The sequence below is a fragment of the Eptatretus burgeri genome, chromosome 5 (assembly GCF_056783735.1).
Source record: "Eptatretus burgeri isolate ZD-2024b chromosome 5, Ebu_testis_v1, whole genome shotgun sequence".
Taxonomy (NCBI): domain Eukaryota; kingdom Metazoa; phylum Chordata; class Myxini; order Myxiniformes; family Myxinidae; genus Eptatretus; species Eptatretus burgeri.
This window is the reverse complement of record NC_140965.1, coordinates 51880665-51907972: the sequence shown is the minus strand read 5'-3', so window position 1 is coordinate 51907972 and position 27308 is coordinate 51880665. Positions and strand designations below refer to the sequence as shown.

Below are 27308 nucleotides of genomic sequence, written 5' to 3'. Positions count from 1 at the left end.
TACAGTTTTATGCCTCAACTCGCTAAACAGCTCAGCTCTGCCATTAAGCCTGGCCCTGCAACCTTTTCATTGCTATCCAGTGTCTCTTGAGAGACAAAATTATTCTTCACCCTTAACTTATTATCCAAGGAACCTCCATAACTCCAAAACCATGAAACCCCGTGAATCCACCCCAAACCCTCCTCCTTCAAATTCCCTGCTTTCCTTCCTGAAAGTCCCTGTAATGTCCATCTTGGACACCACATGTTCCCCACCAGATCCCTCTCCCTTCCACAGATCTCCTAATGTCTCTGTTCCCCACTGTTTTGTCCTTCCCACTCCCACCCCTCTTGTCTCATGCCCCCCTTGCTGTGCATTGTGTGTTAGCTCTCATACGAGCCTTGACAGGGTATACAAAATTAAAAAAAAAACTAGCAGCCTGAAACTTTGCATGCATACTGAGGGAACTCCAAGGAAGTGCACGAGTGAAAATTGGGTGTTTTGGTTAATTAATACACCTCTTTTGAAGATAATTATTCGGCCATATTTAATTATATCCTTAATCAGGCACTCTTCAGACGCCTCCATACATCCTCAGACACCTCGCTCTCCCTCAAAGGTGGTCTTAATTTGCCATTTTGAAGCACAATTCACCAACCGTTGGGTTGTTCACCCACAAACAGGGAAAGTGAGCCGGGTTCAGACCATCGTGAGACAACTGCATGTTTGGAGAGACAAGGGTGTCCTGAGAAGAAGGTAAGTTGTGTGTTTTTATCATGTATAATGAACGAGTTAATGTTTTAAGATCGGGCCTAGTTGACGGCCTTGTGAGTGAGGCCTCGGTTAGATGCTAGGCCACGCCAGTTTTTTTTTTGCTAATATAGATGTCAAAATGAATTTTTTTCACACAAGTCATGCATTTCGTCACATGCCTGATGCTATAATCAGTTAGATTATATGAGGATTACACATGGATACTTTAAAAAAATCGTGTTTTACGGCATTGGAAAGGATTTCTCTTGAGAATGGAGGTTTTTGCTTTGAACGGCATCACGCGTTTATTTGAACGGAAATTCAATTTCTGCTTTCACTTTTCACAGTTGCTAAGGTAGCTTAACACTTGATTGCAGCAAGGTTTGTCAAAATGGGGTGTTTTTTTGTCGTTTTTTTTTGGTTTTTTTACATCGTTTTGTGCATTTATATAAGCAACGTGAGGAGCTTCCCGATTCTTGAGGTCGGACATACGTCACAGTCACGTGACTTCACTTGGTAACGCGACCGCCATATTGGCAAAGGGGAAAACAAACGCAGCAGCGATCGCAGACACACGTACATCGTGGTTTACTTGCGCGCAAAGCCGGGTGATTTGTTTTTTTCTGTCGATGTATTTCAGATAAATGTTGATACATTGTGTTCACCCAAGTGTTTGCAATGTCATTTCAATATATAGAACATTTGTCAGGTGATGCATTGGCCAGATATCGAGCCAAAATACAGTTAATTGGCCTTGATTCTTGTCCCTACCAGTACCCTGGTGATTCGTGGATCGACAACCCGAAGGAATGGCCAAATGTGCAATACCCGGACGTAAACACGTATCTCGTCAAGACACCAGGTATGTAATTCAATTTTAAACCAAGTTTTAACTGTGTATTATCAAATATTACTGTACTGGAGTGTTAATATATTATTTCAATTATTTATGAACTCCCGAGCTGATGTGGCTAGTTAGTAATAGTTTTAATTGACCTGCCTTGTCTGTACTGTGTGACAGTAAGTCATCTGTACTAGTTGTGGGTCACTCACTGACCCAGCAAGAATGTCAATGAATGATTAAAATATTGCTCACATTCATGTTGTATAAATTCTTTCTTATCCCTGATTTTAATTATGTGTATGACTGTGTCTATGAGCGTTGTCGTATGTGAGTGAGCATGTGTGCCTGTGTGTCTCTACGTTTTGTAATGATGTAGCAGTGCATGGCTATTTCTTGTGCTGCTAAGTTGAAGCACCTGGGCTGAGGACAAGACCGCAGTGAACTTAACGGAAAGGCCGACACATTGTCATTGCATTTAGTTTGTAAGTTCTAATCCTATTAATGGCAATCAAGGGCCAAGGTATTAATGTTTTTGCATAATGTACCGTTGCTTAATTGCCCTGGTACTATTTTAATAACTAACCACAGAATATATTTTTCTTTTTAATCTCAGGAGTGTTTACACTTGAGGCAATGATAAACTACCGATCACTGGAAGCCCACAAATTTTTTGTCTCATGGCTCTAAGCCACATAAGTCTCCTCTCTGGTTCAGTAGCCCAAATTGGTATGAGATAAAAGAAGAGTTCTGAATTTTTTGCCTTGTTATTAGTACAACTAAAAATACAGCAACTTTTCGGCATTGTTGCAAATAATAATGTGTAATAAAGGCTACGAAAGAAACAAACTTGTAACAGGTACAAGTCGAGTGCCATGCGATAGCGCTAACACTACATACACCGCTGCAACACACAGCAGGGTGATCCGGGCGAACGAGGTACTTTGTTTTCCCCTTCGCCAGCATTGCTATGCGGACATTGGATTATGGGTCGGCGAAGTTCCCGGATGTCCGACCCCGAGAATGCTTCCATATGCTTCAAAACGGCCTCGTGACTTTATCTTAAGGCCCTATCACACCTTGACATTTTAGCCAGCGTATGGCAAGGTTTCAAAATGTATGTGAAACACTGGAGTACGCTGAACTATTGATGTTTTGAAAAAAGTTTTGGGCGTATAATAACGTGTTGGACGTATGCATAATGTATTAGTAACGCACACAGAACGTTTTAATCACATATAGATAACTTATACCAACGAATGCTGAGCGTGTTGTCAGCGTTCACAACCTATGCCCAACGATAGTCTAACTTGTGCATAGCACGGCAGCGTATCGCCGACGATCACGTGGCGTAGGCTATTCATAGGCTGCGGCTCGACGATTCAAATCAAAACCGCACTGGACATCGAAGTGTGAAGCCGCTGTCACACCTTGACGTTTTAGCCAGCGTATGCCGATGACTGAAAAATTTGCCGAACCAAGCTGGCACACGTTGAATATGTTGTGGGTAAGTTTTGTATACGTTAATAGCACACTGGCATACGTCGTCATAGGCAGAGTACAATGTTCCATGCTTGAAATTTTTTGACGTATGCCAGCGTATGACTCACACGTTCCGCATAATGCTGGCCATAAGTTGTAGGCACGTTACGCAATCGTAGACACACGTCGACACGTTACTTGTAAGTTACTCATAAGTCGAAACACATCGAGGTAATGTTTAGTGGACCCGAAACTTATTTCTAACCTATGAGTAATGTGTTGTAGGCACGCTACGCGATCGTTGACACACGTCGACATACGTTACTTGTACGTTACTCATAAGTCGAAACATGTCAATGTAATGTTTGGCGTCAGTGTTCCAGACTCCCTGTTTTTTTTTTTTTTTCTTCGGTATGACGGTGATGTTGACACTTCGATTTCTAGTGCGGTTATGATTTAAATCGTTGAGTGGCAGCCTATTAATTATATTATATTATATTATCACCGCACTAGAAATAAAAGTGTTAACATTACCGTCATACTGAAGAAAAAATAAAAAATAAAAACAGGGAGTCTGGAACACTGACGCTAACCATTACATTGACGTGTTTTGACTTATGAGTAACGTACAAGTAACGTGTGTCAACGATCGCGTAACGTGCCCACAACACGTTACTCATAGGTTAGAAATAAGTTTCGGGTACGCTAAACATTACCTCAATGTGTTTCGACTTATGAGTAACTTACAAGTAACGTGTGTCAATGATCGCGTAACGTGCCTTCAACTTATGGCCAGCATTATGCGGAACGTGTGAGTCATACGCTGGCATACGTCAAAAAATGTCAAGCATGGAGAATTTGTCGAACACCATCGACATACTACGACGTATGCCAGCGTACTACGATGTATGCCAGTGTACTACGACGTATGCCAGTGTGCTCTTAATGTATACAAACTTACCCATAACGTATTCGACATGTGCCAGCGTTTTAGCCAAATTTTGCATACCTCAGGCATACGCTGGCTAAATTGTCAAGGTGTGACAGGGCCTTTAAGTTTTTTTCGATTTCTGTTTTCACTTTTGGTATTTGATAATGTAAGCTCAGACTCGATGAAAACAATTTCCATGAAAACCGCTGAAATTTGATGAATTTAGGTCGTGTAGAGATTTTGTATGGGGAATGTGAGGCCTTGCAAATCTTTTAAGCAGCCTCATGGCTTTACTTAACTCTGATTTGATTTCTATTTCCACTTTTTCTTGTCGCTCATCCAGATTCAAACTCATCTGCAATAAATTGGTTGAAAATCTGAACAAAAACAGTTTTTTCATAAGGAAAATGCATTAAACTTCAAATAATCGAATTGGACCTTAAAGGGACACAATCTGTTGCAATTGCAACTTTTGTTCAAATTTTTGGGGGTTTCACAAGGTACTTGATCGACAGGTATTGAAAACAAATTTGGTGATAAAGGACACTTTAAAATGAAGTAATAATGTTTACATGGGGACGCATGCACAGACGAGCAGGCAACATGGTGGCTTATCTGTAATGTTTATTTCATGGGCAATTAAACTTTTCGATGTCTCGAGGGTTGTTCTACGTTAAACAGCAACTCTTTTGTGGACAAAGTCATTATTTGAACAAATTCATTTAATTTCTTTAACTGCCAATGGTGCAGGTGAAGACCGGCTTTAAAATTAAAGGGTCCTATATGGTATGCACCCACAGCTAGGCTATGTTGGAACAGACTGGAATAATTTCTTCATGATAAAGCACTCAAAAATGTTTTTTTGAGCTCATACTAACAAAGTAAATCTCACCTGATTTGCTTTGTTAGCCAGCACACACTCACCGTACTGCTTGGCTGTGCACTGAGGGCACGAGACCCCAATTGACTCAGCCATCCACAGGTAAGGTATCACATGAGGTAGTGTAACCCTGCCTGAATTGGCAGTGCTAATCAGCATCCGTGGTTGCCTGGCAACCCGCTGGTGCCGTTGGTGCCTGGTGGTCTCAGGACCGGGAGTTCGGGATGGACCCGCGTGCTTCCCCTCGGGGCAAGCCCCGAGCCCCAGATCCGTCCCCAAATTACTCCCTCAGTTTTTGGGCTAGCCCCGCCAAACCTCTTGCGGAACGTTTTGTGGTCCAGCTGCTGTCCTAAGGAGGGTTGGGGGTTTCATAAATTCCTGAATACAATTATGATTTTGAGTTTCAATCTGAATGAAGCTGCTCCCTATCCAGATGTACCTTCAGAATGGTGTTTCTCTTTGTTTACCTCACGAGTGTTTGTAACATTGTATTTCGTTTTTATATATAGTATGAATGTTTTGTGATTGGAATGAAAATATAGAGATTGAGTTTAAAGCAGAATGAGGAAATTATGTCAGGGTTTCCACCCGTGCCATTCATGAATTTGGCAATTGTGTCTGTAAACACTGCATGTCCAAAGAAAGAGAGAGTTCGACAACTTCATTAAACAAAAATCACATAAAAACAGCAAGTTTCCTTGCACAAGAAAGATGCTCGAAGAGTTTATGTGCTTAAGATTGTTTACAGCTCCAGTGTGAAACATACATTTCAAATAAAAGGCCCATGTCTTTGTCACAGCAGGTTAAACTTCAAGCTGTCTCTGTTGGCCCTGGAAAGACGAGAGATGAAGATTTCCCGGAGCTTCTCAGCAAGCAGTTATCGATCAGGTCAGTCACGGAAGATAACCACATCCATTAGTCAAAGGTCTGGGAACTATTAGTCGTCGTTGTTTTCTTAACACCACCAAGATAATTGTAACGACACCCTGACTCCTGCCCCTGTCACATTATGTCCTGTGGTACCATTTGGTATAATTTGCTCTAATTAGTGACTGATGAACAGATAGAACACAATTTGCACGGTCCTTCATCGGATTCGCAGCTTGTGTGCAGTGAGAGTTTAGAGCCTTTAGAAACTGCTTGGATGTCCTTCAGAGGGTTCTTGCTCAAGGCAGATATTATACAACATTGATTATGGCTTCCTTCTCTCCTTTATAGCAGAAAGCATGATATTATATTGTTCATAGATCATCCTTGTATGATTGAAATGAGTCTGTATGTGTTCTTTATATTATCTTCCCATAATGGCCACTGAGCCAGAAAATCCTCCTTGAAGTTCATCTACTTTTATTAGTTCTTAAAGATTTTTTACTTTTATTGGTTCAAAAAGATCTTTTCGATTACATGCATTAAATTTGAATAGCACTGGGTCTTGCCACTCTTGTGATATAATTTTTCTGATTACTTTTTGCTCATTAATATTTGTAATAATGTCCTAATTCTTTGAAATATATGGTAGCTTGATGTTGCGTATTATTTCCTCCTTAAACTGCGCTTTCATGGAAGTATTAAACGTACTTCAGGAGTCTTTGCTCATACCACTGAATTTACTGCAAGTTCTGGGTTTGGCATTCTTATCTGACCACATTGCCTTTACAGTGATCTGAGGTTCAAATCCAAACGCTGCATTGATTTGTTAAATGTCTGCTGATGCCCTTGTAGTAAATTTAAATGTATACCGAGTTGGCTGAACTAAGCTACGAGGAGCGGCTGAAGGCGTAGAAAGGAGGCAATTACGAGGGGATCTTATGGAGATGCTTAAGATAACAAAGGTTATGGAGAAAATAAATGCAGAATTTTTCTTCAGCAGAATGGGAAGTGACAGGACCAGGAACCACAGCCTTTTAAGGATGGATGAGCAATTGCATACATGTGCATTGATTGTGATGTCTCTGAGAGGGTGTCTTCAAAAAGTGAATGTGTTGTCGGTGTTTGTTCATTCTTCACACATCAACCTCCTTCATGCCCCCCTCCCCCCCAAAAAATCCTGTCCATGTGCCTGTGCGTGCTCCACTCTTCCTCCCCCTCCTCTCCCCTACAAGTGAAATTAACTCGATAAGCTGATGGATTTCATTCATGTCATGTTGCTATGTACACCTGCCCTGAATGTTGTTCGATGTAAAAGCCTTGGATCACGATTTATAAAACACTTTCCATATTTGTTTAAATTTGCACCTTTTCAATATCCCTTTGAAAGGTTAATCGCCACACTGTATGCCCGATCACGTGTCATCCACAATGACAGGTGCAGTCATATAACTCTTGCTTATATAACTGCAGCTTTTTGCAACTGGGATTTGGTACCAAATGAATTTCTCTCATGAGCAGTTATATAGCAAAGCCTATATTTCCGATGGTACATCACTGCTACTGTTTATTCGGTCCTTTTGCTGAAGAGCTTTCGTAGAGGCTTCTTGTACTTTACAGGCGGGCTGCCATCAACATCTTTCTATCACCCCCCCCCCCCCCATCATGAAACCAGATGGCTCATCGCATGCTCCAAAGCCACGTTGCCAAGATAGATGAAAATTAACCCACCTAACCAAACTCTTTTATTGTGTTTCCTCCCATCCTCTCTCCTCTTTTCCCATTCTTTCATTCCCTTGCTTGTTTTTTTATTTTTGGCTAACTGTGGCCCACTGCGCCATTGTCAATGTGTTGCCATTTTACCTTCTGTCGCCGCACTCTCCCATGAGCCTCGATCTTGTATTTAAAAAGAAAACAGCACACCATGTTCTCAATACGATGAATTGATGCACAAATGGATGCATGCCATGACCTTACGTTGTGGTCACCGGTGGGGCCACCCTCGACATGTATAGATCCACAGGATTAAGCACAACTTTGGGACTTCACTTCATGATCTCCAGTGAATGAACTGTCGTTATTCTGGCTGCAGTAATGGTCCCCGGTAGAACATGGGCATTTGAAGATAATGATGATCCTAATGATCTTGAGAATAAGGAGTTTGTGAATAAATGTCTTCTTTATTTTTATTTTTTTCAGAATTGTACATTCATGCTATTTTATGGTCTTGTTATACCTAATCATTAACTTCAGAAAGTATGAAGGGAATTATTAAATCATGATTAATGAACAACTGAATCGGAATGACGAAATGCCAATCATGGCGAGGAAGCTGGCAAATGTCACTTAGTCATTCGTAAACCATACATGGCAACGTGTGAACAGAAAAGTAGAGAATTTAAGGAAAGTCACTGAATTGAAGTTGTTATTGGTTGCTTTACCTGCTTTCATGGTACATTTCTGCTTTTTAACAGTGTAAATTGAAAAAAAAATAATGATCAGATCGAATATATCAGTCTTTGAAACTTCATGAGTTTGACTTGAAAGCTATTCCCCAGAATGCTAATAATCATTTGTATTCCCATACACCTGCCAGGAATATGTCATCTTTTATGCCTCATTTCTATGTCGACTTTCTCATTCCCAAAGTAGAATATTGGTGGATGCAAATTGCTTTTGAACCTTGGGGCTATGAGCCATGTCTTTGGGTTAGATGCAAGTGGTCCACAAGGCTTTGGCCCTGTGATATCCTCAGCCAAGATACTCTCTCAGACCGCATCCTAATGTAGCTGAAGTCCACTTGCCGCCATGCCAGGAGGGAACTGTAAATGAGGTCCCAATCACACCATTACACCCCACTTTATGACATAAAATTCACTTTATTTTAAATTAGACCTGCAATTACAAGTCCCTGTGGAGGAAGCTTTGATTGTGTTGTACTTAATCTAAAGTAGGAACTTGGCGCAAAGGAGATGTTTTCGCTGTTTCTTGCTCCCCCATTAATGTAATGCCTTTAACTGCATTGTTCTCGTAAGCGTCTGTATTATTTTATTCCTTGCTAATTATTTCAAGGAACCAGTTGTAATGCAACGATATCTTTTTGAGGTTTTTGCAGAATCTTCAACTGTTGAGGTGAAATTTTCACAGCCCCTGTTCAAGCCTTGACATATGCCAATCAGTTTTAATGATGTTAATATGCAAATGTAGGCTAAATTTTGTGTGAGCACTTCAACTGTATGCCTGGTGTTGGCTTAATGGTTTGGGTGGTGGGCTTGGGATCCCAGGATCTTGACTTCAAATCCTGCTCATCTGTTGAATTAATACCAGGTGGGGTTGACTCTGCCTGTCATCCTTCCGAGGTCGGCAAAATAAGTGTCAGCTTGCTGGTATCCTGTGTCGGAGTGGCGACCTGTCCAGTATTTTGCCCAATAGTTGAGGAGACTGCTTAGGCAGCACCAACGCTCAGCACAGAGTGTGGTTTCAATGGATGGATGAACTTCAACTGTCCAGGTTTTGATCACTTGTATCAGTTTGATACAGATGATGTATAATCTTAAAGGCTCTTACCCAAGTCACGAGTTATGCCATCTACTGATATCATCACACAGATTTTGCATGGCCTAAAATTCAAAGATGTAGCTTTGTTCACTCTGACTGTGGCCTCACTGGCTTGCTTACCACTTGCTCTTTTGCAATTAATGATTGCTTACCTTTTCAGTTTTGATTTACTGAGGTTTTTAAACTGAAATTTGTCTCTATCAGCAGATGAACACCACTACATTGGTAAACTATGCAAGGCTTCTTGGGAAGTTGTTTGCTTGTCATCGATAACCTGCCGCGCATGTTTAGCAGCGGCCATTTTTTGGGAGAGTGGGAGTAATCATGGTTTTCTGACTTTATATGGAAAATTATCACATACATTTTTCTGCAAAACACCACCCCATAGACTTAAAAAAAAAAATAAATTCCAACTGCCTCAAAACACCACTGAGGAATTCATATTTTCACCAATAAACAATGGGCAATTATGCAGTGTAACTCAAGCATAATTACCACAAACTCTAACAGTGTCTGCTATGATTCACAATGGATTTTATCAACTTGTTGATAGGGAATGTTCTCACCAATGTGGAAAACAAGGTGCGGCTGACCTTTTGACCAGTTGCCTTCATCATATCAAAAGGCTTTCCACTGCTTTATCTGAGTGTGGTGCTTAATTTGCTTGGATGAAAATTTCAGCTTTTGCGTTTTATTCCAACATTGCTTCATCGAACATGCATGCTCATGGATAACACCACTGCTGGAATACCAATGAGCACCTTTTCATTCCTTGAATGTGATGCCAGTTCAGCCCAAGTATTCTCTTCTCCCCAAAGTGGCAGCAAATCTTCAATCTTGAAAGAGTGCTGAGACAGGCTTTGGTGGATATACCTTATATTTATCGGTGTTACAGGGTGCTGGGAGTATGATGGCATTACTGTTTCAACAAACTGTTCCACTTGAGGGGATGAGATGGGAAAACATCCAGGCCAGGAACACTTCGCTGGACTCGTTGAAGGTGGGGTTACCTGGTGGGAGAAGCCAATACTTCAGCTGTTTCAGAACAGGAACACGTCATATAAGTTATGCATAATTTCCTCTTGCACAAAGGATAAGCTATGAGGAGGAAAAGCAACCAAAAGTATGTGTGATATGCAATGTAGTATACTGCAATGGACTGGGTCTTCATAACGGGCAATGTGAGATGGTCAGAGATTAATTCCCAAGATGACGAGCGGATGCGTACTGCGCACGTGTGGCCATTCTGTCGTGCGATGTGATTAATGATCTAATAATCTGGCTGTGCAGTGGGTTTGGTCTGTGCGTTAGGTTTTAAGGTGAATACGATTACACTGGAGGGTGATTCTGTGGCTCAAAATCCAGTGACGATGATTTTACACGAACAGATTTCAGGAATAACAACTGGGATGGTGAACGTGCGATAAATCGATGCAATAAAAAGAGAGGGGAAAACCTGATCAGCACAATGCTCCTAACCTAGATGAAGATGGACTGTTCGCCTATCTTAGTCTAACTTATCACATGCAGACTTGTTCAGGAACACAAGGCAGATGAAAGAATAGGACAGAAATTTAGGTGGATGTGGAGGAGAGCTTTCCATGTTATGCCTGTGGGGCGCTGATGGTCTTGTAAGTGGTGGCCCTGTCAGCTGAAGTCAACATGACTGGAATGGCTTGTACTGCAACTGGGATAGATCATGCTGTGACGTGCTCGAGCTGAGCTAACTGACAGAGTCACTTCGTACTAAGCTGACTGAGAGACTCGCTGACTGACTCCTTTTGACTCGTCTCTGACACTGACTTTGACTGGTGACCACTCACGAACTGCAAGGCACTGATGAGCAACCCACACTGACTCAACTCTGGATTTCCCCCTTGACTCACTCTGCAGCTGGCTTATATGGCTACTGCCAAATGTCCTCTACTGTGAGACACCACCCCGACCTCTTTTGTTTTTTTTGCAAGCACTTTTGCAATGATGAAGTTGCTCATGTGTCTCTGCCATGTCAATGCAGCCATGTCCAAGAAGAGATCACTCACGTGGACCCACCATGTTGTGAAAACATGTGGGGGCTCCCACACATGCACACGCCATTTTGACGGGCCGCGTGGGGCTCGCACGTGGAATCACTATTTTGATGCAGCATCATTGGGAGGTGATAAATTACAATGGGGAAGGATTAGAAATGTTCATTGCAGAGGGAAAAGAGACATACACTGGTGCTGAGGGTGAGAAGGAGCTTCATATACACCTGGTCCTGGTAATTTCTAACTGGCATTGCAAAACACTTACTCCAACATTCATTATTAAATAACTAATTAATAATTAAACACCTAACTCATTTTCTTAACCACACAATGTTGATGAGCTGTTAATTTTGAAGCCTAAAGCAATAGCAAAGTTGATGGAAGCATACAATGTGTTTCACACTTCGAGAAGAGGGAGAATTGATGAGAAAACATGTGATTTTGTGGTGAGAGAGAGAGAGACCTCTATAAAGACAACAACCACTCGGGGAAAGTGTGCAAGCTTAGCATTCCAGGATTTATTCTTCAGAATGTGTTTGTGCCCTCAGGCATCGACAGAAAGACAAAAATCAGGTTAAAATTGCTCTGCATAATCTGCAGATGACTTTAGAGATAGAATGTGAAATTGCTGCCTTTGGATAGTAATCAGTTAAATGCGATCTACGATTGGCATAATTGAGAGTCATCATCCTTCAGTAAAAGCGTAACAATACTGAAGGTATGTGGTTACGATAATTTATGCAATGTTTTTTTATTGTCCCCTGCCCCACCGACCGATCATCCGGCCATGCACTTTTGTGTACACGATATTTCAAAAACAATTGAAAAATTAGCTTTCATATTGCAGATATCTATTCCTCATGACATTATCTAAACCTGATTAGATCACGGCTGTGATTGAATGAATCATATTGCCATGGCAACCATCTCGGTAACGTTGCTTGCGCACGCGATATTTCAAAAACAGTTCAAGATTTAGCTTTCATATTGCGCAGATCTATTCATCGTACCACCAAAGGCGGGGGACCTAGAGTATCAATCAGCACCTTGATTTTTTTTTCTTCTTCAAAACCTAATGTTTAATTTTTTTTTAATTGTTTTAAATGTTTATCTCGCTCTGAATGTGTTGTCATTATTAATCTATATGTCAATTAGAAATGCAAGTTACACACAATGCTTTTTTATAAATCAAGCAATGTGAAAATCCAGAGAGTTCTTCAATTTCTATGGACTCGGTGTGAAGATATCTTCGTCTTTGGCTTCGTTTTGTCTTTGAAATTCAATGGTACATTGCACAAATTAATTTTGAATAAACTGTGAATCCTTTTTAATTTTCCGTTACAAAACAATGATGCTTGGCAATGACTTGGAAGAATAGCTTTGCACACACCTCATTCCAATAATCCTTTTGTATGTAACAAGCCGGGAGGCGACGATGGTTCGCGGGTGTTATTGAACAATGCCACGATAGGTACAATTGAGTTGGTGGAAGCTTTTGAGGAAGCCCTACCGTAGAAAACCTATCTCTTCTGTCAAAATTGACCAAATCAAATCGGATTTTTTTATATGTTGTACTTATGGACATTACGCACAGCTTCTAGGAAATGAAATTGTGAGAAAAAAAATCGAGAAAAAGTAAATAAATCAATAAAAAAGTTCAAGTGGGCACGGCTCCACCCACAAGGGGCTTGGGACTCCACTCATACAAAAATACACAACTAGACCATGATATCTAGCTTGTGTCCAAGTTTCATCAAGATCGCATCAAACGTCACGGAGCTATGCTCTGGAGAGAGTCACAAATAGACAGACAGACAGACACACAGACACAACGAAAATAGTGGTCACTGCTGGCACCCGCGAACCAATAATAATGGCTAACTCAGCCATTTTGGCTACTACATGGAAAAGCAAAATAGTAATCGAGTAGAGAGGAAAAATAACTGAAATTACTCAAGTGCCTCGGAAAACGGCACGGTCAAACATTATCAAACGTGAAAGAACTGCCATCAGCTCCAAGACCGGTGTGTTTGCCAGGTAGTTGTCTTGTACAATATCCCTAACAGCATAAATATTTCTTGCCAGAAAAGCAATGTGCGGCTAATTGAATGAAGCATTTCTCACCAATCAGAATTCGTTCCATATATACCATTGCTGGAGCTCAACTTCACTCTTGCTTAAACTGGAATCCATGTGACGTGTTAGAATTGTTTTATACAGCTGTTGCCAATTTTTTTTTAAAGTACACTGATTTCAGGAGCGAAAGAATATCTCAAAAACACCCTCTGTATGCAGTTTGAAAGCAACAATTGGTGGAGTTAAGATCGGTATCATCGCATCCAAATAAATTGTTAATCCAGCAAGTGAAAGGTTGTTTGTTTGGATGCAATTTTTTTTCTCTTCTATTCTTTGCTATCTTGTTAATTATTTCAGTGAGCTGATAGGATGGCCGAGAGGTACGCACACTTGCTTCTTGGCTCTCCAGCCAGGGGGTTCGAATCTTGACCCAGCTATAAGCTGTCATCCCCGTGTATCACAGGCAGGGAGATTCATCAATGTGTGTGCTGTCCTTCGGATGGATGTTCAACGGTCTGCCAGCATTCGTTGGTGGACGTTAAAGATCCCATGGTGTCCTTCACGAAGAGGAGGTGAGTTATTGCTGGCACCATGAACAAATTCAAAATTCCTGCCCGAACCTACAGGGGGCACCGCATCAGTGGCACAGTCGTGCCCTTAACCAATGAGGCTAACCTGCAGCCTTGTGCTGCATACGATTGAAGAATAATTATTTCAACATAATTTATCAACATACATCAATTGTATACATCTATACGCGTGAAAGTCTCGTTTGATGATGATGTTATCAAAGCTGGCTCAATGAAACTGTGCCATTGTTGTGGCCAGACATCATGTCACATCAAATATTTCAATTAATATGGTGCAAGAAAAGGTTCCACAATTCGGCCCTGCATCTCGTTTGACTTAATTACATATCGTAATTAGTTTATTGTATGAGAAATGTCAACGTTTACAAAATACACATAGATGCCGTTAAACCATACTCATCAAAATACATCAATGAATTCAATTATAGGAGCATCAATCCTGGTTAAGTCCATGACTCTTCCAAAGGAAGGATTTTATTTCTAACAGAAAACTTTACTTTATGAAATATTGTTGTGGGCCGAGGGTCGGTGGCGAGGAACGGCCGCCAGGTGGAGCAGTAGAGCCGTCTCCCACCGAACACCCGGAATTTAGGTCATGACTCTCGGACAACTCAAAGGTCACGGGTCACTTAAGGACCGTGCTCGCCGATCCTCTGACGGTGTGGGGTAGGGTCAATAGCCAAATTTCAATATACCTAAGTACCCACTTCGTCAAATTTCCGGGGAAGCCACACCCTCAACAGACTCTGTCGAACCGGGTCGCTCTCGCGACCTCGGTCCGGTGTAACCGAGCGGAATGAGCAAAGTCCCTTCAGATCTAATGACAACTTACGGCACCGACGGCCTCACTATTTCTCAAGCACGAACCGTGCTGGGTCGATGGAAGAAAACACGGGCAACGAACTGGAACATTTAACAATTGGGGGTTTATTTATAATGGGGGGGGGGTGGGGAGAGACACAGAGCAGACTTAATCACAAATAAAATGCAATGTACAATGAAAAGAAAACAAGTATACAATTCTACCTCACAGACTGGTGACACACACACACACACACACGAAATGGACCCCATCGGGTCTTTATTCGGTCCCTCAGCCCAGGAGGGAAAGGCGAGCTGGGGACAAGGGTCTTGTTGGTACCTGGCCGCCTCGTGCGGTTATGTCCGCGACTGCACGTGTGGGACCCGTGGTCCGTAGGAGCTTGGATGTCGAGCAGCCGAGACTCCAGACTCGGCGATCACCAAGACCAAGATCAAGACCGCTTGAACCACGACCAAGACTGCTTGATCCATGATCGCAGACGAAAAGCAATCACCATGGTCACTCCTGTACTCCCACGCTCTTCCTAGAGCAAAATGGCCACGATGACTCACACTCTCTGGTCCTGACAACCACTCCACCCTTCCCTTTTGGACGGGGCGAACACTTCATCTGGCTGGGGCGAAGTCGGCCCTGAGGTGCTGAGCCTCCTGATTGGACGAGGCATCTCGGGGAGGGGGGGTGTCGCGTTTCGGAGGCCCACCCCCCCCCCCCGAAGAGGCTCTGCAGTAGTTTTCGGCACTCTGGCCTCCTATTGGCCGGAGCGCCTCGGCCCTGCTCGATCTTCGCCCATTGGCTGGAGGAAATGCCCCATGCCCTTGCTCAGAGCAGAGCCTCGATCTGATGTGATGGAGGCTCCGCCCACGCCTTCAGCCAAAAACACGTCAGCAATGGAGTCAATGATGCGGAGAGGTGGAGGATTGACTTGTCGGGAGGAAGATTTAAAGATGTAAAAAACCTAATTATAAAAGAAACCCACAGCGCACACATGTAATTCCCATTAAACATGAGGGACGGGACCCTAACTACAAACACATACTTATTGAAATAACTGAACTGCGGGGACTGCTGTCTGTTTGTGTGCACAAGGCTTCCAAATCCGTAACAATATCACATCTTAATTTTTCATAAAAATGTCCAAAACAAAATAATTCACAGAGTTGTAACCAAGTTACTTTTCAAAGTCACTTGGTGAGTGTGTAGCAAGTGGAGATAGTGGTGAGGTTGTAGTGGGTGGAGAATAATCGGCGTATCAGTGGGATACAAAATGTAAACTGTTCAGCCTGGTGGAGGTATGCGCTCTCCCGAGTGCTGTCGAGTTGTGTGTTGTTTTGAAGGGGCAGGAGTTAGGGATATTAAAGGAAGTTTAAATTGCTTTATATCAGGTCATGGCAGGAAGACTTTGCTTGTGGGAACAAATGATACATAGGAGCAAATTATATATGCAAAGTTCACTTGGAAGATTTGAAAAGTAGGGATAGTACAGGTATGTTGTGTCACTGACAAAAAGCAAAGGGTTGTGATGTAATGTTTTCTGCTATTCTTATGAGTTTAGGAAAGGGAATATAATTTACTAGCGGCATGCGCGTGCTTCACCATTGTCTCGGGTCACCTGCATTTGATTTATCATTTATCTATTTTCATTTTTTTTTTCATTTATTTATATTGTTACGGTTGTGGGAGTATATGGAGGAAATTAATCAGAAAGTTATGATTGAATGGAGTTGTTTGGTCCATGGACGTGTTGAAGATATCTCGATGTAATTAAGTGGGGAAGCTGTGAGCTTTAGTGTTACATATCATCACACGGGGGTGGTGCAGTGTTAATTCGATAAGGATTAAGAATAAGTTCCCCCAGTATGTCATACCCCCACCCCGTAACCTATTCCGACGTTTTTGCATTTACGAGCAAGCCAAACGTGCCGAGCAGGCAGATGTCCTGCCTCCAAGGGTGACGGCGGGCGAAGTGACGCGCCCAAGGCTGATGATTGATGGGTGTGATGTCAAAAGCTATCCAAACCCACCGAGTGGGTGGAGGACCCACCTTCCCGGGTTTCATGCGAGCAAGCCATGCCCCGGAGGAGGAAACGAGGTTTCAGTGTAACGTCAGTCAGAGTTGAAAGCTCAGAGAAGGAACGCATGAGTATGGAGTGAGGGGTGCACATGGTCAAGAGAGAACGTGGCTTGGAGATGGCCTGTAAGAATAGGGCTATACGGCTGGCTTTCCTTTTTTTTTTTCTTTTCTTTTTTTGTATACCTTGTTGAGGCTCGTGTGAGAGCTAACACACAACGCACATCAAGGGGGCATGAGACAAGAGGGGCGGGAGTGGGAGGGACAAAACAGTGGGGAACAGACACATTAGAAGATCTGTGGAAGGGAGAGGGATGGGACGGGGAACATGGGAAATAGAAGATGGACATTACAGGGACTTTCAGGAAGGAAAGCAGGGAATTTGAAGGAAGTGGGCTTGGGTGGATTATCGGGGGTAGAAAAGATCGAGGATTTGGATGGGGGATGATAAGAGGTGGTGGTGAACAGCTGTTTTGAAAGCCTGGAGGGAAGAATGGGAAAGAATAGAGTGGAGGAGTTTATTCCAAAGGCAGGGAAAAAGAGGAATGAAAGAGTGAAGATGAGCAGTGATTCGTGATTTTGGTAGTTTTACCAGAAGGGGGTTGTTGGCTGACCTTGAGTGCCCTGAGGAAATGTGGTGGGGACAAATCGTAGAGAGAGCAGGGGCAAGGCTGGAGAGGAGACGGTAGAAGACAGAAAGACCACCGACCAACCTGCGGTGATTGAGTGAGAGGCCCAAAGACTCAGCCTCATTGCGGGAGATGCCGATGATCCGAAATGCCCTGGTTTCTACAGCGTGAAGCCGAGAAAGGTGGGAGGCAGGAGCACCAGCCCAGAGTGGAGAGCAGTACTCCATCAGGCTACGGACATCAGGCTTTGACGCATGAAGAAGACGGCGCGATTCTCGTATTCGTGCTGAGGTGAATTGGCTCGCGTGCTGAGCAAGACGCTGGCCGTTGGCTGTTGGTTGGGTCCTGAGGAACGGACTCAGAGCCTCGTGTATGTCAAATAGTGCGTCGGTGAGGACGATCGATGCACGAAGCAGTTGCATGGGGTCTCTGAGCCTTGGTGTTGAATACCGCTCACTAATTGCCTGATGAACGTTCCCGCTGCAAGGGAGTGACTTGGCATCATTTTGCGGGTGTCTACACGTGCAAATAGAAGCACCTCGATTCCAAGTTCCATAAAGACCATCTCTGGATGAAGCTAAGTGCCAGAATAAAGGGAGGATTTGCTTTGCTTTTGTTTCATTTTCCCCTTGTCTCTATTTAAGTCTGTGTGTAGAGGCGTCTCAACTTAGAGTTTAATTTACCTCACGTATAATTATGTTCTCATTATTGCCCTTTTAAAATATTTGTCTGTTTTCATTAAATGTGTTAAGTGGTGGTTAACACATTAAATGTGTTAAATGTGTTAATTAAATTTTCAGTGAATGTGTCCATGTATTTGTCGTGGGGTTTGAGTATAAACCCCACTTGCGCCGTCCTGGTACAGCACTTGACTGTTTTCTCACACATGCGCATTAATCTCCAAGAGTCTAGGCTGTAGGCCTCCAAGGGAGAAGTCTAGGCTCGCGGTGTTTATCACCCATCACCACAAATTGGGTCAGGCGGATTAACCTTGCCCACCAGCGCCGTGACAATACAGTAATACCTTGACATACGAATGCACTAACTTACGAGTATTCCGAGTTACGAGCCGTTGCTCGGACAATTTTTTGCTTTGTGTTACGAGTCTAGATCCGAGTTACGAGTGGAGCGAGCTTTGAGACGCACACAGCCAAGCAAGCGAACACCCACATCTCCCACCTTTTCACGCATCTTCCGCCACTCACTCGTTCAGTTCTCTTGGTTATCTCGTTGAGTAGGGTCGTACCGTAGTAATATGCGTTGTGTTTATATCTTGTTTTTTCATTGGTGCAGTTATTTTGCCAAATTTCTTTGTTGTAACTCAACCATGATCCTAAAAAAGTAACTGCAAAGGACAGTGCTAAGAAGAAACGAATGATGTCGCTTGAAATGAAGCGTGAAATCATTGCAAAACATGAATGTAGAGTGCGTGTTGTCGAGTTGGCGAGGGAGTTTGAGCGTAGTACGTCAACGATATGTACTATTCTCAAGCAGAAGGATTCGTTGAAGGCTATAACGCCAGCCAAGGGCGTTACGATTATTTCGAAGCTGCGGACCTCTGTTCATGAAAAGATGGAGAAGCTGCTTTTGGTGTGGGTGAGGGAGAAGGAGCTCACAGGAGATACCGTGATGGAGGTTATCGTTTGCGAGAAGGCACGAGTCATTTACGGTGACTTGTTGAAGCAGACACCAGGCACTTCAACGGACGTGGCATCACAAGAGTCATTTAAAGCCAGTCGGGCTGGTTTGACAACTTTAAGAAGAGGTCTGGCATTCACTCCGTCGTGAGGCATGGCAATGTAGCGAGCTCTGATACGAAGGCAGCGGAAGATTACCTGAAAACTTTCGCTGAATTGATAGAGGCTGAAGGATACGTCCCCCAGCAAGTCTTCAACTGTGACGAGACAGGGTTATTTTGGAAGAAGATGCTTCGCCAAAGAGGACTTGTATAACAGCAGAGGAGAAGAAGATGCCAGGCCACAAACCCATGAAAGATAGGTTAACCCTCACATTGTGCACTAATGCCAGTGGTGACTGCAAGATTAAGCCACTGCCCGTATACCATTCGAAAAATCCCCGAGCCTTTAAGTCTCACAAAATTTTAAAAGAAAAACTGCAGGTTATGTGGAGGGCAAACCCGAAGGCGTGGGTCACGAGACAGTTCTTCGTTGATTGGGTAAACCTGGTCTTTTGTCCTTCCGTTAAAAAGTACCTCCTTGAAAATAACTTACCCCTGCAAGCCCTTCTCATCCTTGACAATGCTCCTGCTCACCCACCGAACCTCGAAGACGACATCCTCGATGAGTTCTCTTTTGTTAATGTTCTCTACCTTCCACCTAACACCACCCCTCTCCTCCAGCCCATGGACCAGCAGGTGATTGCTAATTTCAAGAAGCTCTTCACAAAGCATGTTTTCCGCCACTGCTTTGATGTAACGGAGAACACAAACCTCACCCTTCGAGAGTTCTGGAAGGAGCATTATAACATCGTGATATGCCTCAGATTTATCGATATGGCTTGGCAGGATGTTGCAAGGAGGACCTTGAACTCTGCATGGAAGAAGCTGTGGCCTGAGGCTGTGTCCGAAAGGGGCTTCAAAGGCTTCGAACATGAAGCGGAAGTGATAGAGGAGATTGTGAGCCTCGGAAAGTCCATGGGCCTGGAGGTGGATGAAGGAGATGTAAACGAGCTCGTCGAGGAGCACTCCGAGGAACTGTCTACGGAGCAGTTAAAGGAGCTCCAGGAGATGCGGCATACAGAGGTTTTGGAGGAAATTGGGGGTAGTGCGGTAGAGATAGAGGAGGAGGTGGTTATCTCTACAAAGGAGATACAGGAGATGTTGGGAATGTGTGAGAAAATTTCAGAATTTATAGAAAAGAAGCATCCAGAAAAAGTGGCAACTGGTCGTGCGTTGGCGTTGTGTAATGACACTTGCCTAACGCATTTCAGCAAAATTCTAAAGGGAAGGAAGAAACAAACCACCATGGATAGGTTTTTATTGAAACGCTCTGCAGATCAGAGTCAAAAAAGCAAAAAAATCAATGAAAAAGATGCAAACGTCACTGATGAAGTTGAAAACATCAATGACGAAGATTAAGTGCAAGTGAAAAATAATAATGTAGCATTTAAGTTTAGCGATAAGTGAAATGAAAAAACAAATGAAAAAAAATTGTAGCAATTAAGTGTAACGGCAAAGGGAATAATAAAAAAAAAAAGTAAAAAAAAAATTGTCACAATTAAGTTTCGCGATAAAGTGAATTCAAAAAAAAAAAAAATAATTGTATCAATTACGTTTCGCGATAAAGTGTGATGAGACCTTCAAATCTCCTCCACCTATCTCCTCCACCACTGCCGCCACCACCACCACCACCACCACCGCCACCTCTACCGCCACCTCCACCAGAATCTTCCGTAAGCCGAAGTCATCTCATCTCCAAGGTAAATATACTTTATAAAACCAGTTTACTATCTTTGTATTATGTTTTGTATTAATTATTTATTATTTATAAATACATTTCTCATTTTTAAAACTATGTAACAAAGAAATTAGGGTGTTTTTGGGGAGGCTGGATCTGATTAATGGTATTTTAATTAATTTCAATTGGGAAAATTGTTTTGATATACGACCAAACCGAGTTACGAGCTCGGTCACAGAACAAATTAAACTCGTATGTCAAGGTATTACTGTATTTTCATTTTTGGATACTTTCCGACGGTTCTGTGATCATTCCTGGTGTATCGACTTCGATGTCCGTCAGCACACAAAATTACCATGCTTCCCCATTGTCTCGGGTCGCTCACCTGCATTTTTTTTCATTTATGTTTTTTTTCATTTATTTATATTTTCATTTATGAATGTTGTCCGACGATGCTGTGATTTTTTTTTTCCTCGCTGTTCCGGCTTTGAAGTCCATCGGCACACAAAATTTCAGCTTTCTCCATCACCCGAAAGTTACCGATCGTTAATATCAGTGAGTGAGTCAGCAGTGGTTAGAAAGAGTTTTATATATTGGAGGAGTTTAGCTCCAGATGTCAACCTATGCTGAGGAGAATGGTGCACCCAGGAAGGTTTTATTTTGAGAAAGTAGTGGGAATCATTTTGGGGGCAAAGGGATGGGTGTTTTCAAAGTTTTGGCCTGTTGTTAAAAAGGAAGGGGACACCAGTTTTCAGTTGGAATTTAGGAGGGAATTGAGGTTTTTAGCAGCGTCTCGCATAGCGAACGCTACTCGAAGAGAGCTCGGCATTGTTCTTCTTCTTCTTGTTCTTCTTCTTCTTCTTCTTCTTCTTGTTCTTGTTCTTCTTCTTCTTCTTCTTCTTCTTCTTCTTCTGCTTGTGAAGACAAAACCTTTATATTAGGACTCGGCTCTTTTATATACAGGATCTGGATCTCCTGAAATACGAAGCACCTGCACACATCCTCGCATTGAGGGTGCCTTTTGAGAGCGTCTATCATGAACTTTTAAATATATTCGGACATTTGCTTTAATGTTTCGAAAAGTTCACATTACTATTTAAAGATTATTCCATTTAATGTATCGTTATTTCGTAAATACACGATATTTCGTAAATACGTAAATACACTATGACGGGTGTCGCTATTGGCTTAATCAAGGCATGTGACGAAATATCGGAAGTTGTTGTTCTTGTTTTTTTTGTTTGTTTTTTTAAGCCGACGAAACCTTTAGGACGTTGCTCTTGGACACATTTGTCCTTGTTTTGTTTTTTTAAGGCCAGATTGGTGTCGGGAGGCTACAAAGGAAGGAACTGCAATTGATGACATGTTGCTTTAGGCTGAGCAGCAAAAAACAATTACATACCAACATCATCTATCTTTTCAGCTGTTTAATCCCACGCTAATGTGGGGTCAGCCGTATGGATCTTTCTCTTCCAAATTGCTCTGTTCTCTACATCCTCTTATCTTAATCCTTTTTTTCTCCATGTCACTTTTCACTATGTCGAGCCATCTCAGTCTTGTGTGCCCCTTCCCCCGTTTCCTTCAACCTTTCTATTTGATGCCATTTTCACTGCACTTCCTTCATTACTCTGCATAGTATAAGCCTTGCCTCATAAACATTATCGACAATAGTTCTCACTTCAAGCTTTGTTTGTATTCACTCCTTATCCCATCTGTCAATGACAAACATTTTACCCATAGCAGCATCCTCATCTCTAACCTGTCAAGTGACTGCTCTTCCTTCTTGTGCAATGTCCAAGTATCAGCACCACACAACATCACTGTGGTGTAATAGATAGTAGAAAAATCGTGCAAATTATTATGCAAGCATCAAATTTGGCATTTCTGTTCTGCAGGGCTTTCTGATCAATCTGCCCGATTGGCCATTTGAAAATCCAAGATGGCGGCCATTTTCAAGATGGCCGCCAAGTTAGCCTCCCGAAGTTGACCTTTTGCTTAGAAGTATTTGTAGTTGTCCAATTTGCATGATATAAGTGTGGATTCCTATGTTTTCATAGGAAAAAAAACATTCAAAGGAAAAAAACATAGGAAAACATTCCTAACAGCTTGCGCGATGGATCCCAGTTCACCTCCGAGATATGATGTCGCTTGAGCAACAACATCCAGATGTGGCCAGGGAGTTTCACAAAGGGAACTTCATTATCCACAAGTGTAGAAGAGAATTCTCTGCCCTGGCAATCGACCAAGCCCACGAGAAAAATAATGCAGTCATCAAAGGTGACGGAGGAGCAATTGGGTTGACAGAAGACCCGGCAGCACTTCGTAGATGGATGGTCGCTGGACCCGAAATGAGTCGTCTCGTAGCTGGATACGAGGCCATGTCTGGTATGAAAGATGCAACCAACAACAGCAGACACCATGAGCAGACACTGAGTGCCCAGAAATCTTTCTTTGAAAAGGTGAAAACACTCTCTGCAGTAAAGCAGGAGATGGGCAACCCATTCCGAGAAGAATCAGCCGACCTACTGGTACTAGACATGAAGAACATTACAGACCCAACTCTAGCCGAAATGGTAGCAACACATCACCAGTGGGGCACAGAGCAGTTCCATTCATTCATGGAGGGGCTACAGAATGAAGGTGAATGTTCTTTCTATCATCCAATCAAGAAAAACATTTTTTCTTTCTTCAAACAAGAGCAAGCTGGGGGAAGTTCGAAGGAGAAAGTCCTGAAAGACGACTGTCAGCTGTTCTCACGACTGTTCATCTCATGCCAGAACAGGCAGTGTGACTTGCAAGAATTCTTCAAGCATGAGAATCAGTCACACCCTGCATCTCTCAGTGACAGCGGCTGGCTTCATACATATCAGAAGTCGCAGCTGGCTGAAATTCTTGAAGCGCAAGTGAACATCCCAGACTGAGAACCAAGGGGAGATGCAGTCATCATTGATGGCTCAGCAGTTATCAATGCCCTACCTCCACGCACTTGAAAGATATTTGATGACTATGCTAAAGAAGACATCATCCCAAAGGTGTAATCCTATGGTGCCAGGTACGAGAGGGTGGACGTAGTGTTTGATGTGTACAAGAAGTCAAGTCTGAAGTCCGAGGCAAGGTCGAAAAGGGGGCAAGGAATCAGAAGAAGAGTGACAGGAACTAGTAAGACCTCAAGTAACTGTTGAAGCTTTCTTCGAGATGACAGCAAAAAGGCTGCGCTGTTTGACTTCCTTGCGGAAAAGATGTGTGAAGCATAGACGACAAGCACAGTCATTGTCACAAAAGGAGAAGATACCATTAGCAACACAAGGAAGTCACTGGATGCTGTGTCTCCATGTTGTCATGAAGAAGCTGACACTCAAATATTTGTACACGCCAGGGATGCAAAGACGGATGGTAACAAGTCCATTATCATGAAGGCGAATGACACGGACGTACTAGTCATAGCAATATCTGTACTGCCATCCTTACAGGAACTAGGTCTTGAGAACATGTGGAATGCCTTTGGCCAAGGAGCCAAGTTGCGATGGATTCCAGTTCATGAGGTAGTTTCTGCAATAGGGCCTGAGAAAGCTAGAGGGATCCCATACTTCCATGCGTTCACTGGATGTGATGTCGTGTCTGCCTTCCACGGTAAAGGGAAGAAAACTGCATGGCAGACTTGGAGCGTCTTTGATGATGTTTCTGAAACATTTACCGATCTCAGTCAGCATCCAACATTGATTCGTGATCTTGACCTGCAGAGGCTGGAGAGATTCTTTGTCCTCATGTATGACAGATCAAGCGCAGCAACTGGTGTGGACGGAGCAAGACTGGATCTCTTTGCCCGCAAGCAGAGACCGTACAACTCAATTCCACCAACACAGGCAGCCCTCAGAGAACATGCAAAGCGTGCGGCCTATCAGGCTGGGATCATCTGGGGCCAGGCAACCATCTCCAGTCCAGACACGAGCAGTCCCGCTGAATGGGGATGGACACAGAAAGGAGAGACGTGGCAGATATGTTGGACAACACGACCCCCTATTGCAGCCAGCTGTCAGGAACTGACCAAGTGTTCCTGTAAGAAAGGTTGCAACCAGAGATGCAAGTGCTTTCAGTCAGGGCTCCCCTGCACAGCACTCTGCAGCTCCATATGTGGACAGTAGCAGCTGGAGGAACATTCGCATGGTATGCATAACTTTGAACATTTACTTGCCAGGGTCCGGTTGCAGAAAGGCCTTAGCTTCATATGACAATCATTAAAGTGGTGCAAAATCAGAAAAAGTGTCAGGGGGCTTTAAAAACAGGAAAATCCACTCCTGCAGGCTTGAAAACATAAGAATCCACACCGAGATCATGCAAATCGGACAACTACAAATACTTCTAAGCAAAAAGTCAACTTCGGGAGGCTAACTTGGCGGCCACCTTGAAAAATAGCCGCCATCTTGGATTTTCAAATGGCCAATCAGGCAGATTTGATTTGAATTCCCTGGAGAACAAATGTGCCAAATTTGATGCTTGTATCATCATTTGCACGATTTCTCTCAAAAATTGCTGTTATCTGCCCCACTACTGGTCTTATCACCAATTTGTACGTCTTAACTTCAAGCTGAATTGGTCTTCTACTGTCTCCCATAAATGCCACATCCCTTCAATTCTTCCGTCCTGCTTTCACTCTGTCCCTTACATCTGCCTCTCATCCCCCTTTCCCCTTCCTGGGATGAGGGAAGAGCAGGAAAGAAACGGGTTTTTTTTTGTTTTTTTTAATATACATGCTCTCGGCTCGTGGAAGAGCAATGACACAAAACAAAATCAGAGCATAACACAACAAAGACCAGTAGGAGAAAGGAGAAAACACTAACAGCAGGCCAGAGGGAGAAAGTAGATGAAGATGGACAAACAAGGGATGCAGGTAATGATGAGGGGTAAGGGAGAACGCAAATGGTGGACAATATGGATATGTAAGCAAAATTTTGGGAGTGGTGCTGGGTGGTTTAGCAGGTGTTGAAGACATCATGGTTTTGGATGGGGGATGACTTGTGATGGTGGTGAACAGCTGTCTTGAAGACCTGGATGGAAGAATGAGATTGAAAAGAGTATGTAAGGTGGTTCCACAGGTGAGAAAAAAAGAGGAATACAAGAGTGGAGGTGAGCAGTGGTTCTGTATTTAGGCAGTTTCACTACATGGGGGTTGCTGGTTGACCACGTGCATCCTGCAGATACCTGAGGAGGGCAGCAAAGCACGGAGAGGGCAGAGGGTACAAGTCCAGAAGTGAGGCTGAAGAAGACAGAAAGACCACCAACCTGTTGGCGATGGCGAAGTGATCTGCCCATAGACTCAGCTTCATCGTGAGAGATTCCAATGGTATTGAAGGCCTTTGTTTCCAAAGCATCAACTTGAGCAAGATGTGAGGCAGGGAAGCCAGCTCAGAGGGGAGAGCAATATTCCATCGAGTTGTGTATGAAAGCCTTGTACTGTATGTGGATAGTAGCTCAGGTGTGCCAAGGAAGGGCACGACGGAGGATGCACAGTCATTTTTTTGAAGGCTAATTTTGAAATGTAGCTTGCCCAAGAGAGATCATGGCTGAGAGTGAGACGCCAGAGCTTGAGTGAGTGAACCTCTTTGAGAGGATTGTTGTGAAAGTCGATGGAAGGGTTTGCGGTATGGTCCTTTAAGAGACCGAGACCGAGAGCGAGAGCGAGATAGTTAGTGAGAGGGATTTGTCAGGATTGAAAGATGTGCTTCAAGTGTTTGACCAGTTTGTGATTTGTCAAGATCTGAGGAGAAGAAAGAGGCTGCTGCCAGAAGGATGAGGGATCTCATGGCAGAGAGTGGCATCATCAGCAAAGAGATAGAGAGGATTTTCCAGAGAGTCGTTGAGATCATTGATGAAGATTAGGAATAATATGGAGCCTAGAACACTGCCTTGAGGTACTCCAGCCTTGACAGGAAGTAGAGAAGAAAGGGTTCCATGGAGAGCCATATTTTGACTACAAGAGGGGAGGAAGTCAGTTATCCAAGAGTGGAGTTGGCCTTGGATTCCATAGGTATACAGTTTAGAGAGCAGGGCAGGATGCCAGACTGTATAAAAAAGCTCGAGATATGTCCTGAGAGACAGCCCTCATCTCGCATCTGACATTGAGGGCCTCCATCCATTGTTGGGAGAGCAGAAGCAGCATGTTCAAGATAGAGCGACCAGGTCTGAATCCAAATTGATGATTTAAGATGAGGCTGTTGGAGAAAAGGAATGATTTTATGTCAACTGTGACGATGGATTCCACGACCTTGCTGATGATTGGAAATAAGCTAATTGGACTGCAGTTAAAAGGATCCGTTTTTGCACATTTTTAATGTAATGCTGTGATGTTGGCTGATTTTCAAGCAGATGGAAGATGACCTGTGGTAAA

At 43.1% G+C, this 27308-nt stretch overlaps 1 protein-coding gene and 1 long non-coding RNA gene across 3 annotated transcripts in view; one reads left to right on the top strand and one right to left on the bottom strand.

Annotated features, from left to right (window-relative positions):
- Positions 1 to 284: 284 nt before the first annotated feature.
- Positions 285 to 27308, top strand: part of LOC147026435 (uncharacterized) — a 168721-nt gene continuing 141697 nt past the window's right edge. For both annotated transcript variants that reach the window (XR_015058342.1, XR_015058341.1), the window contains exons 1-3: positions 285 to 735; positions 1507 to 1594; positions 5666 to 5754. This is a non-coding gene — a long non-coding RNA (uncharacterized LOC147026435). The remainder of the gene's footprint in view (positions 736 to 1506; positions 1595 to 5665; positions 5755 to 27308) is intronic.
- Positions 9904 to 27308, bottom strand: part of LOC147026434 (uncharacterized) — a 164884-nt gene continuing 147479 nt past the window's right edge. Inside the window, exon 2 of the mRNA XM_085881858.1 lies at positions 9904 to 10301. Coding sequence (XP_085737984.1) covers positions 9999 to 10301 — 303 coding nt within the window. The 3' untranslated portion in view covers positions 9904 to 9998. The remainder of the gene's footprint in view (positions 10302 to 27308) is intronic.